General features: G+C 47.3%; 1 protein-coding gene across 4 annotated transcripts in view; it reads right to left on the bottom strand.

The window, feature by feature from the left end:
- WDR90 (WD repeat domain 90) overlaps nucleotides 1-12284 on the bottom strand; it is a 120635-nt gene that overhangs the window by 74019 nt on the left and 34332 nt on the right. For all 4 annotated transcript variants that reach the window (XM_063935055.1, XM_063935057.1, XM_063935058.1 and 1 more), the window contains exons 8-12: nucleotides 12140-12249; nucleotides 11860-12054; nucleotides 11275-11331; nucleotides 9063-9131; nucleotides 7503-7613 (exon numbers count right to left, since the gene is read on the bottom strand). In XM_063935055.1, the coding sequence (XP_063791125.1) occupies nucleotides 7503-7613; nucleotides 9063-9131; nucleotides 11275-11331; nucleotides 11860-12054; nucleotides 12140-12249 (542 nt within the window). The remainder of the gene's footprint in view (nucleotides 1-7502; nucleotides 7614-9062; nucleotides 9132-11274; nucleotides 11332-11859; nucleotides 12055-12139; nucleotides 12250-12284) is intronic.

Raw genomic sequence — 12284 nt, 5'->3', positions numbered from 1 at the left:
CAGTCAAGAGTATTGGCCCTCATTCCGAGTTGTTCGCTCGTTATTTTTTTTCGCTACAGAGCGATTAGTCGCAAACTGCGCATGCGCAATGTTCGCAGTGCGCCTGCGCCAAGTAAATTAGCGCAAAAGTTAGGTATTTTACTCACGGCCTAACGAGGATTTTTCATCGTTCTGCTGATCGTAGTGTGATTGACAGGAAGTGGGTGTTTCTGGGCGGAAACTGGCCGTTTTCTGGGAGTGTACGAAAAAACGCTGGCGTTTCTGGGAAAAACGCGGGAGTGTCTTAAAAAAAAAGGGGGAGTGTCTGGGTAAACGCTGGGTGTGTTTGTGACGTCAAACAAGGAACGAAACTGACTGAACTGATCGCAGTGGCAGAGTATGTCTCGAGCTACTCAGAAACTGCTAAGAATTTTCTGTTCGCAATTCTGCTAATCTTTCGTTCGCAATTCTGCTATGCTAAAATACACTCCCAGAGGGCGGCAGCTTAGTGTGTGCAATGCTGCTAAAAGCAGCTAGCGAGCGAACAACTCGGAATGAGGGCCATTGTGCAATCCTCACTGCTTCACATGACATAGGCTGCCTGAGGAGCGATACAGTGGGCCTCATTCAGAGTTGGATGTAAAGGTAAGTGCAACCTTTTGGGGCCATTTTTTCCAGTGCACATGGGCGTTTTGTCATAAAGAGCGTCCTTTTCCCACCATTTTTACTACTCCATATGCTACACACACACAGAGAGAACGAGTGCCAGTGCACTATACAAACATTACTGAATAATAATAATACAATTTGCAATATGCGGCTTTTTGCATAATAATAACCAGTGGAGTTTAGTTCATGTATTGATCAATGCATTTAAGCCTGCAGCCACCATCACGAGGGTGTCCCTCGACCTAGACTTGAACCCCGAGATTGTTAGGGACCTGCAGAATAGTGGGGTCCCGTGACGGGGGCTGCAGGCTTAAATGCATTGATCAATACATGAACTAAAACTCCACTGGTTATTATTATGCAAAAAGCTGCATATTGCAAATTATATTATTATTATTATTATTCAGCAATGTTTGTACAGTGCACTGGCATTCCTTCTCTCTCCGTGTGTAGCACTACAGGTCTCAGCTGGTAGCACCTTCATTACTGGCAGCTAGGGTGTGCAGTCTAGGGACCCCTTTCCCTAGATACTACTCTATATGCCAAGGGGGCCGGGGCAGAAATTGAACGGGGTATGTAGGCGTGATCAAACGTGTTTCACACTCTGGGCCTTATTCATCAAGCTTCAGACATCTGCTTCTCAGTAAAGCAAACTCACCTACTGCTTTAATAGTCAGTTCTCAAAGTTATGCACCATGTATTCTCGCCCAGGCCAAAAATGGCTCGTGGTGCTGAAAAGGGGTTTTGATGCCATCATCAAATAGATGTGCTATAATTATTACTGACCTGTCGCATTCTAGTGTCAGTTGTTAACAAACACTTGTGTCAATTATCCCAAAACAGAGTCTAAGCTGGACCCTTATGGTAAAAATAGGATTTTAATACCTACCGGTAAATCCTTTTCTCCTAGTCCGTAGAGGATGCTGGGGTCCACTTCAGTACCATGGGGTATAGACGGTTCCGCAGGAGCCATGGGCACTTTAAGACTTTTCAAGGGTGTGAACTGGCTCCTCCCTCTATGCCCCTCCTCCAGACCTCAGTTATAGGAACTGTGCCCAGGGAGACGGACATTTCGAGGAAAGGATTTACTTTTATACTAATGGTGAGATTCATACCAGCTCACACCTCAACCATGCCGCACAACATGGCATTCAACATGACACACGCCAACAGGCATGAACCATTTGCAGCAACATGCTGAAAACAAATGAAACACAACTTGTGTAACTATAAAGAACAAACTGAAAGGTAAAGTACGCACTGGGTCGGGTGCCCAGCATCCTCTACGGACTAGGAGAAAAGGATTTACCGGTAAGTATTAAAATCCTATTTTCTCATATGTCCTAGAGGATGCTGGGGTCCACTTCAGTACCATGGGGTTATACCAAAGCTCCAGTACGGGCAGGAGAGTGCGGATGACCCTGCAGTACAGATTGACCGAACTTGAGGTCCTCATCGGCCAAGGTGTCAAACTTATAAAATTTAGCAAATGTGTTTAACCCTGACCAAGTAGCTGCTCGGCAAAGTTGTAAAGCCGAGATGCCCCGGGCAGCCGCCCAGGATGAGCCCACTTTCCTAGTAGAATAGGCCTTTACCGACTTCCGTAGAATGAGCGTGCTGAATTGTCCCTCTGATCCAGCACGCAATAGTCTGCTTAGAAGCAGGACACCCAATCTTGTTGGGAGCATACAGGACAAACAGAGTCTCTGTTTTCCGTAATCGAGCTGTTCTTGCAACATAAATCTTCAAAGCTCTAACCACATCTAGAGACTGACTCAGTGAAAGTGTCAGCAGCTACTGGCACCACAATAGGTTGGTTTATGTGGAAGGACGAAACCACCTTTGCAAGAAATTGTTGACGAGTTCTTAACTCTGCCCTATCTTCATGGAAGATCAGGTAAAAGCTCTTGTGAGACAAGGCTCCCAACTCAGACACCCGCCTTGCGGATGCCAAGACCAAAAGCATCACCACTTTCCAAGTGAGAAACTTCAAGTCTATCTCCTGCAGATGTTCAAACCAATCTGATTGAAGGAACTGCAACACCACATTAAGGTCCCATGGTGCCACTGGAGGCACAAATGGAGGCTGGATGTGCAGAACCCCTTTCACGAACGTCTGAACTTCTGGAAAGGAGGCCAAATTGTTTTTGAAAGAAAACTGATAAGGCCGAAATCTGGACCTTGATTGACCCCAATCTAAGGCCCGCATCCACACCAGCCTGCAGAAAATGGAGAAAACGTCCCAACTCAAACTCTTCCGTAGAAGCCTTCTTGGATTCACACCAAGATACATATTTTCTCCAAATACGGTGGTAATGTTTAAACATTACTCCTTTCCTGGCCTGAATAAGAGTGGGAATGACTTCCTTGGGAATACCCTTTCGGGCTAGGATCTGTCGCTCAACAGCCATGCCGTCAAACGTAGCCGCGGTAAGTCTTGATACACACATGGCCCCTGCTGTAGTAGGTCCTCTCGAGGAGGAAGAGACAGAGGATCTTCTATGAGCAACTCCTGAAGATCTGGATATCAAGCCCTCCTTGGCCAGTCTGGAGCAATGAAGATTGCTCAAACTTTTGTTCTTCTTCTTATTTTGAGAACTTTTGGAATCAGTGGAAGTGGAGGGAAAATATATACCAACCGAAACACCCACTGGGTCACCAGTGCCTCCACTGCTATTGCTTGGGGGTCTCTCGACCTGGAACAATATTTCTGAAGCTTCTTATTTAGACGAGATGCCATCATGTCTACTTGAGGAACTCCCCAAAGACTTGTCACCTCTGCGAAGACTTCTTGGTGGAGGCCCCACTCTCCTGGATGGAGATCGTGTCTGCTGAGGAAGTCTGCTTCCCAGTTGTCCACTCCCGGAATGAAAACTGCTGACAGAGCTCTAACATGTCTTTCTGCCCAGAGGAGAATTCTTGTCAACTCTGCCATTGCCGCTCTGCTTTTCGTTCTGCCTTGCCTGTTTATGTACACGACTGCTGTTACATTGTCCGACTGGATCTGCACGGGATCTTGAAGAAGATGCACCGCTTGTAGAAGGCCGTTATAAATGGCTCTCAATTCCAGAACATTTATGTGAAGGCAGGCTTCCTGACTTGACCATTTTCCTTGGAAGCTTTCCCCCTGTGTGACAGCTCCCCAGCCCCGGAGACTTGCATCCGTGGTTATTAGGACCCAGTCGTGAATCCCAAACCTGCGTCTCCCTAGTAGGTGAGAACTGTGTAGCCACCACAGGAGCGAAATCCTGGCTTCGGGGAACAGGATTATTTTCCGGTGCATGTGTAGGTGGGATCCGGACCACTTGTCCAACAGGTCCCACTGAAATACTCTGGCATGAAATCGGCCAAACTGTATGGCCTCGTAGGCCGCTACCATTTTTCCCAACAACCGAATGCATTGATGGATCGACACGCTTGTTGGTTTCAATATTTGTTTGACCATTTTCTGGATTTCCAGAGACTTTTCCACTGGAAGAAATACTCTCCGTATTTATGTGTCCAGAATCATCCCTAAAAAGGACAATCTTGTCGTCGGTTCAAACTGCGACTTTGGAAAATTCATGATCCAACCGTGTTGTTGGAGTATTGACAGGGAGAGTGCGATGTTCTGCACCAACTGTTCCCTGGATCTCGCTTTTATCAGGAGATCGTCCAGATAAGGAATTATATTGACTCCTTTTTAACGAAGAGGACCATCATCTCCGCCATCACCTTGGTGAACACCCTCGGTGCCGTGGAGAGTCCGAACGGCAACGTCTGAAACTGGTAATGGCAATCCTGTACTGCGAATCTCAGATAAGCTTGGTGAGGAGGATAAATGGGAACATGCAAGTAAGCATCTTTTATGTCTACTGACACCATGAAGTCCCCCTCTTCCAGACTGGAAATCACTACCCTCAGGGATTCCATCTTGAACTTGAACTTTTTCAGGTAGAGATTCAGATTTTTCAGGTTTAAAATCGGTCTGACCGAGCCGTCCGGTTTTGGTACTACGAAGAGGCTTGAATAAAAAACCTTCTCCTTACTGTGCCAAGGGTACCAGGACAATGACCTGATCCTGACATAATTTTTGAATTGCCGTTGTTACTGCCTCTCTTCCCGGAAGAGAAGCTGGCAAGGTCGATTTGAAAAATCGGCATGGGGGGGACGTTTTGAAACTCTAGTTTGTACCCATGGGACACTATTTGTAAGACCCATTGGTCCAGGCCAGATTGAATCCAGATTTGGCTGAAAAGTTTCAGACGTGCTCCCACCCGAGCGGACTCCCGCAAGGGAGCCCCAGCGTTCTGCTGCAGATTTGCCAGAAGCAGGGGTGCACTTCTGCTCCTGCGATCCGGGAGACGCTGCAGATTTCTTTCCTTTTCCCCTTCCCCTACCTGCAAAAAAGGGGGAACCTTTGGCCTTTTTGTATTTGTTGGGCCGAAAGGACTGTATGTGAGAGTGATGTGTCTTTTTCGCCGGTGTAGGAGCATAAGGCAAGAATGTCGACTTACCTGCGGTAGCCGCCGAGACTAACGCATCCAGCCATCACCAAACAAAACCTCACCTTTATACAGGAGAGCCTCCATATTTCTTTTGGAATCTGCATCAGCATTCCACTGGCGAATCCACAACGCCCTCCGAGCCGATACTGCCATGGTAGCGGTTCTTGATCCCAAGAAACCAATATATTTCATGGTTTCTAGTACGTACGCAGCAGCGTCTTTGATATGACCTAACGTTAGTAGTATCTCTCTCCATCTATTGTGTCAATGTCTAATGACAAGTTTTCTGACCACTTTTCAATAGCACTACTCACCCACGCACAGACAATGGTAGGCCTGAGTAGTGTCCCATTGGCCACATCAATAGATCACCTCACTCACTTGCGGTCTGTCGGCTCCTTAAGTGAAGCCATTCCAGGCGCAGGGAGAAACACCTTTTCTCTTTTATGACAGGGCCCTGTCTAAAATGTGGGGTGACTCCCACCTTTTGGAAACAGGTAAGCTGCCTGAATTCCTTTTGGGAATCTGAAATGTATTTTCAGGTTAAATCAGACTCCCTCCAAGAGACTGTTCAACTCCTGAGGTTAAATTACATTACTTCTTTACTAAAGTAAACCCTCTCCTTGTGGTAAAAGAGGGGGCTTCATAACTTCTAACACCTCCTTTATAGCTAAAACATGTTTTGAATGCTTTTTGCTAACTTAGGACCTATTCCCCTGGAATCACTAGTGTCGACACAGGAATCAGAGTCCGTGTCGGTATCAGTTTGTGTGTATGTGACCCAGAGGGGTCCCTGTGGATGAAAGGCAGAACTATTAAAAATCACATCTTCAACAGATTATATTCCGTTTTCTGTATGAGATTCAGTCCAACCTCTTACTGATATGATTCACACTATCATGTAACATTTCACCCAGTCAGGCTCTTGGTGTCATATTACACCTCTGTGTCCCTAACATGTCTCCACAGAGTTCCCTGCCACAGACATGACACACACGTGCACAACCACACCACAGACACTCCGGGACTTATAGGGGACAGACCCACAGTAAAATCTGTCAGAGGGACACATAGGATTTGCCAGTTCACAACCCAGCGCCAGTAACAAAATGTCTGTGAACACAAAATGCCCACTGACATGCAGCGCTTTTATAATGCTAATCACACAATTATATAGCACCAAATTCACTGTGGCCCCCCCTGTTTTGCACCCTGATACTTGTTCAGTAGTGGAGGAGGACCAGCGTTGTCTCTGGAGCCTGAGGAGAGAGAGAGAAAAAATGGAGCCGAGCAGTGTGCTGGCTGACTGCGGAGGAAGCTCCACTCTTCAATAGTGTGTTTCTCTTCAGCTTTTATGAGGTAATTTTTTTTACTGGCGGGGGTAGGACTGTGCCTCAGCAACTTATGTTCCTTATTTATGCCAATTTCCATAGGTTTCATGCTGCCCAGGGCGCCGCACCCCCCCCCCAGCGCCCTGCAGTGCCCGTGTATGTGTGGGCAACATGGCGCGCTGCGCTCCCGCCAGCCACACGGTACCTTTAGCCGTCACTTTCTTGATTGAAGATCTGTCTTCTAACACTCACCTGTCTTCTGACTTCTGGCTCTGTGAGGGGGGTTACGGCGTGCTGTGGGAGTGAGCATTTAGGCACGGCTAGCGTTCAGTTCCCTTCAGGAGCTAATGGTGTCCTATTAGCCAGAAGCAGAGCCATGAAAAACTCTTCAGGAAGTTGGTTCCTACTTCTGCCCACTCAGTCCCACAAAGCAGGGAGACTGTTGCCAGCAGTTCTCCCTGAAAATAAAAAACCTAACATAAGTCTTTTCAGAGAAACTCAGTAGAGCTCCTCTGGAGTGCATCCAGTCTGCCTGGGCACATTTCTAAAACTGAGGTCTGGAGGAGGGGCATAGAGGGAGGAGCCAGTTCACACCCTTGAAAAGTCTTAAAGTGCCCATGGCTCCTGCGGAACCGTATATACCCCATGGTACTGAAGTGGATCCCAGCATCCTCTAGGACGTATGAGAAATCTCCCTTGTAGTTAGCACTTCTTAATCCATCCAGTGTCCCCCTTTTCCCCTATGGCAGACTGATCACCCCAGTGCTGTCCCTACTATGTAGGCTGGTAGCCACTTGTTGCAGGCATGTACAGTGTTCTATACATGTGTAATCTAGGTTTTCCACCAAATATGGTGTCGAACAGGATTTCACTGACAGATCATGCGCTAAGTGCACTTTCCACCCTTACCCTTTGGTGTGGTTACACATACACATTGCACTGACAGACCTGAGGGAAATGCGTCTCATGCTAAGAATACATCTCCACTTTCTGTTCTGAGCAGGAAATAGTTATATAATAAGATAATAGGACAAACCTTGTCAGTGTGACCCAAGAAAAACCTCTGTTCTTCACTTTCCACATTCAGAGACACAATAACCGCATGACAAGGATAGACTATGGAGCAGCCAGTGTGAGTCCAGAGAGCCTGATGGACACAAGAGGATTCTGGGATTAGAGAGGTGTATGACGTACAGGACACTACCTGACGGACAGCACACCAGTCTGGGATTAGCGAGAGGTACAGTGTATGAAGGACAGGATACTATATGAAAGACAGTACACCAGCCTGGGATTAGCGACAGGTGCCGTGTATGACTGACAGGACACTATATGATGGACAGTACACCAGTCTGGGATTAGCGACAGGTGCAGTATATGAATGACAGGACACTATATGACGGACAGTACACCAATCTGGGATTAGCGTCAGGTACAGTGTATGACGGACAGTACACCAATCTGGGATTAGCGACAGGTACAGTGTATGACGGACAGGACACTATATGAAGGACAGTACACCAGTCTGGGATCAGCAACAGGTACAGTGTATGACATACACTGCATGAAGCAGACAGCATCACAGTATTCTGGAGTGAATTAATGGAGAAGTATATGAAAAACAGAACACGGTAGGGTTTTCTCAGATTACTTACAACTGTAGCATATGAAAAAAAGGACATTATAGAGATTCTGGTATTAGTAACAGAGTAGTGGAATAGGACAGCAAATAGCATACTAATGAGTAACCAGAGTAGATATGAAGGATAGGTTACCAGAGAGGATTATGGGTATTAGTTACCAGAGTATTGCATGAAGGACAGAATACGAGACAGGATTCCGAGATTGGTTACTAGAGTAGTGTGTGAAGGACAGGGTACCAGAGAGGAGTCTGGAATTAGCTACTAGAGTAGTATATGAAGGATGGGGTACCAGAGGATTGCGGATTAGTTACCACAGTAGTAAAGGACAGGGTACTAGGGGATACAGTTAATTAGCCGGCTGCCGGGATCCCGGCGGTCAGGATACCGACGCCGGAACCCTGACAGCCAACAATGCCGACAGATGGAATACCGGCAAATAGGGGCTATTCCCACTTGTGGGTGTCCACGACACGCAAGGGGACTCTTTCTGCTCGAGTTGCGGCCAGGATGCTGTTGACTGAATACTGACGGCTGGCATCCTGGCCACCGGTAAATCAAACTGATCCCGGTACCAGAGAGGATTCTGGGATTAGTTACCACAGCAGTATATGAAGTACAGGGTACCACAGAGGATTCTGGGGTTAGTTACTACAGTAGTAGTGTATGAAGTACAGGGTACCACAGAGGATTCTGGGATTAGTTACCACAGCAGTGTATGAAGGACAGGGTACCACAGAGGATTCTGGGGTTAGTTACCACAGCAGTGTATGAAGGACAGGCTACTGAGAGGATTCTGGGGTTAGTTAGCACAGCAGTATATGAAGGACAGGGTACCACAGAGGATTCTGGGATTAGTTACTACAGTAGTAGTGTATGAAGTACAGGGTACCACAGACGATTCTGCCAGGATATTAGAGATGCCACATCTTATTCTGAGCAGATGCAGTACTTACATGACGTTGAGTGCAGCCTCCAAAGCCAATTATTTTTCTCAATTTAAGGATAGGATCAGGAAGAAGTTTCTAGAAAGTAAAGGGCAGGTTAGATGATGCTAGCTTTATAAACCATTATGCAGACATTGGGGTATCAGCACATAGATACTGGGCTTCATATGGGGGAGGAAATTCAACTGGACAACAATGTTTTTTGCATGCAAGGAAACTATGAGCAGCTTTCGCATTCATTGTCTCAATACTGTTGTTGGACATTGGCTGGTGAAATTAATACAAACATCTAATTGGTAAAACTAAGTAATAATAATAAAATAAAAACACACAGGAATTAAGTATTTACGTTAAATCCTTTCCTCTGAAACCATTGGGGGACACTGGAACAGGGGGTAGAGAGGGCTACACCAGAAGTTTGGGCACTATAACGGGCAGATTACACATGGAAGCTGCAGGAGCCCATTTGGGTGGCTTCCAGAGCGTTAAGTAGACAGATTCCGTCTGCAGCCTATGGAGGTGCAGAACGTGCCTTACCATAACAGCCGGAAACACACGCAACTGGGAGTCAGTAAGACAAGGCACCAGAACACTACTTCCTAGCCCCACACCAGAGGAAACGCTGATGAGAAGAACCCCACCCCCATGGGCACTCGGAGGGGCTGCAGAAGGGCCACTTATCCTTATGTGTAGTATAATGAGCAAAGTCTAATCCAGAACCAAAAAGAGTTCTCTCCACATGGGATACATGGAGTAACTGCCTCCAGGATTGACTGGTCTGATACGCTGCCTTCTCTTTCAGGGAGACTATTATTAAACAGGGAGTTCAAAATGTCCCTCAGTAGTCAGCACTGTCTCTGGTTGCAGATCTCCTCTGCAGGTGTGGGGGGCCAGAGGGGGACACAGACAGTGGCCAATCACAGAGCCGGCAGACACCCTGCAGCATGTGTTTATGTGGTCATATTACTTAGTACACAATCTCTGCGCAGAGACTTGCATAACTCACAGTCACTGCAGAGGGACTTTCTGAACTCCCTGTATAAGACGTTAACATACTATTATAGTCAGATTTGTTCTTTCTTCTAGAATATATCTCCAGATAGTGTAAACCTACACTGGTAATGATTATTGGGCCTAATTCTGAGTTGATCGCAGCAGCAAATTTGTTAGCAGTTGGGCAAAACCATGTGCACTGCAGGGGGGGCAGATATAACATGTGCAGAGAGAGTTAGATTTGGGTGGGGTGTATTCAAAGTGAAATCTAAATTGCAGTGTAAAAATAAAGCAGCCAGTATTTACCCTGCACAGAAGCAAAATAACCCTCCCAAATCCAACTCTCTCTGCAAATGTTTTATCTGCCCCCCCCCCCTCCCTGCAGTGCACATGGTTTTGCCCAATTGCTAACAAACTTGCTGCTGCGATCAACTCAGAATTACCCCCATTGTCCTAAAGCAAGCAAGCTTCTTTGCTGATTGAAGATCCTTTCTAGAAATATTCCCTATGAACAGACATAGGGGGGTGTATTCAATAACTGACGGAAGCTGCAGTCTTGTCGGAAAGACGGCAGCTTCTAACAGTTTTAGGTCGGAAGGGGTTCCGACCTATTCATTACGGCCCCATTTTTTCCGACAAGTCGGGAAACCCGACTTCTCGGAATGCTGTCGGAATGCATGCTGATCGGCGGCTTCAGACAGGTTTTAGCCCCGTTTCCGTCAATCTCAATACGACTTTAAAAAAAGTCGGATTGAGATGAAGGAGCCGAGGGGGAGCAGCGGGGAGAGCAGGAACCCAGCGGCAGCGTCCACACGCCTCCAGCAAGCGATGTCCCGCTTGCTGGAGCCGGGTGGACTCTGCCATGAGCCTCCAGTTACGCTGCTGCAGCTGCTGCTCTCCCCATCTCCTCCTCTCCTCCCCCCCATCCGCTGTCTCCTCCGCTGCTCTCCCTGCTGCTTTTCCCCACCGCCGCAGACATATCTCCCTTCCCGGCGCCACTGACAGCTCCCCCCCTCGGCGCCGCTGACAGCTCCCCCCCTCAGCACCGCTGACAGCTCCCCCTGATGCCGCTGTCAGCGCACCGCAGCCGCTGACAGCAGCAGCACGTCAGGACACGACTGTCGGATTTGGCCGCTCTTTGAATAGGGGTTGTCGAGCCTCTCCTCCGACTCTTATTAAAATATACCCCATAAAGGTACATCTGTGTGTAGACCCTGCTAGAACTTACCTTGGCCTCTGTTCCCGCTGAGAAGGTCTCCGGCCTGTGAGATTTGGTGCTGCTCACCTATGATACAATGAATGCAATATAATATCTGTACGCTTTCTCTATTACCGCTGAACACATATTATAAAACATAAAAATAATTGCAAATAACAAAAACGTATTCAAATAATATGCGACAGTAGAAGTGATGTTGTTTTTTTCTGTAATCCTTTCCGAGTATCCAGAAGAACACCCATCAAAAGGTGCGAAAGCTGCAAGTGCAATCTGCAGTCACTGACGGGTAACGGTGACCCCCCCCAAGGTGCGTTTTACACTCAAGAATCGGTGAGCACATTTTATATAAAGTGTAAGTTTTGGGACTCACAAAGTGTACACTATATTTGTTTTCCTCTTTTTATGGCACAATAACCCACACATCCTGAGACTAAAGGTTGGAGCTACGCCGGAACAGCCTGCATTTAATTCCGAGATAGTCTAAGAACTTGTTGGTTGAGTTTCAAAATTTTGTGCTGCGTGCTCCTAACCTCCGCTGGACCGGTTTCATTTGCGCAAGTCATCATCACTTCTCATCGCCTTGATGTTACTCACTTGCTGAGCGTCAGCGTTATGTCTGTGCATAACGAGTTTTTGGTCTTTGTGTGCATAGATGTGTATTCCACCATCATCTTCCTCCTCCCCCGCTGTGCTCTCCACCTCAGAGTCAGCGACTACCCCGGCTTTCCCACACACGGAGAGGTAACGCTCGGGCATGGAATCTGCACATAAGGGACTGCGGCGAGGAATCTAGAGCATGGAGGATACAGTAAGCGGAAACAGAGGAAGAACTGGGATCACAGACAGACAGGACGACACGGAGGTCTCTCCTCACCAGCCTGGGGGATGTGATCTGCTGGATGAGAGAGACTCTGTCCTGCACCGGCTTGCTGATGGTGACGGAGCGTGGGTTTTCTCGGACAGGACTCCGAGATGTAGGGGCACCTGTGTATTGGGCAGCAAACACATACAATCATCTA

Source organism: Pseudophryne corroboree, chromosome 7 (genome assembly GCF_028390025.1).
Source record: "Pseudophryne corroboree isolate aPseCor3 chromosome 7, aPseCor3.hap2, whole genome shotgun sequence".
In the NCBI taxonomy this organism is placed as follows: Eukaryota; Metazoa; Chordata; class Amphibia; order Anura; family Myobatrachidae; genus Pseudophryne; species Pseudophryne corroboree.
The sequence above is the reverse complement of the archived record's forward strand: the minus strand, read 5'-3'. Positions and strand labels throughout refer to the sequence as shown.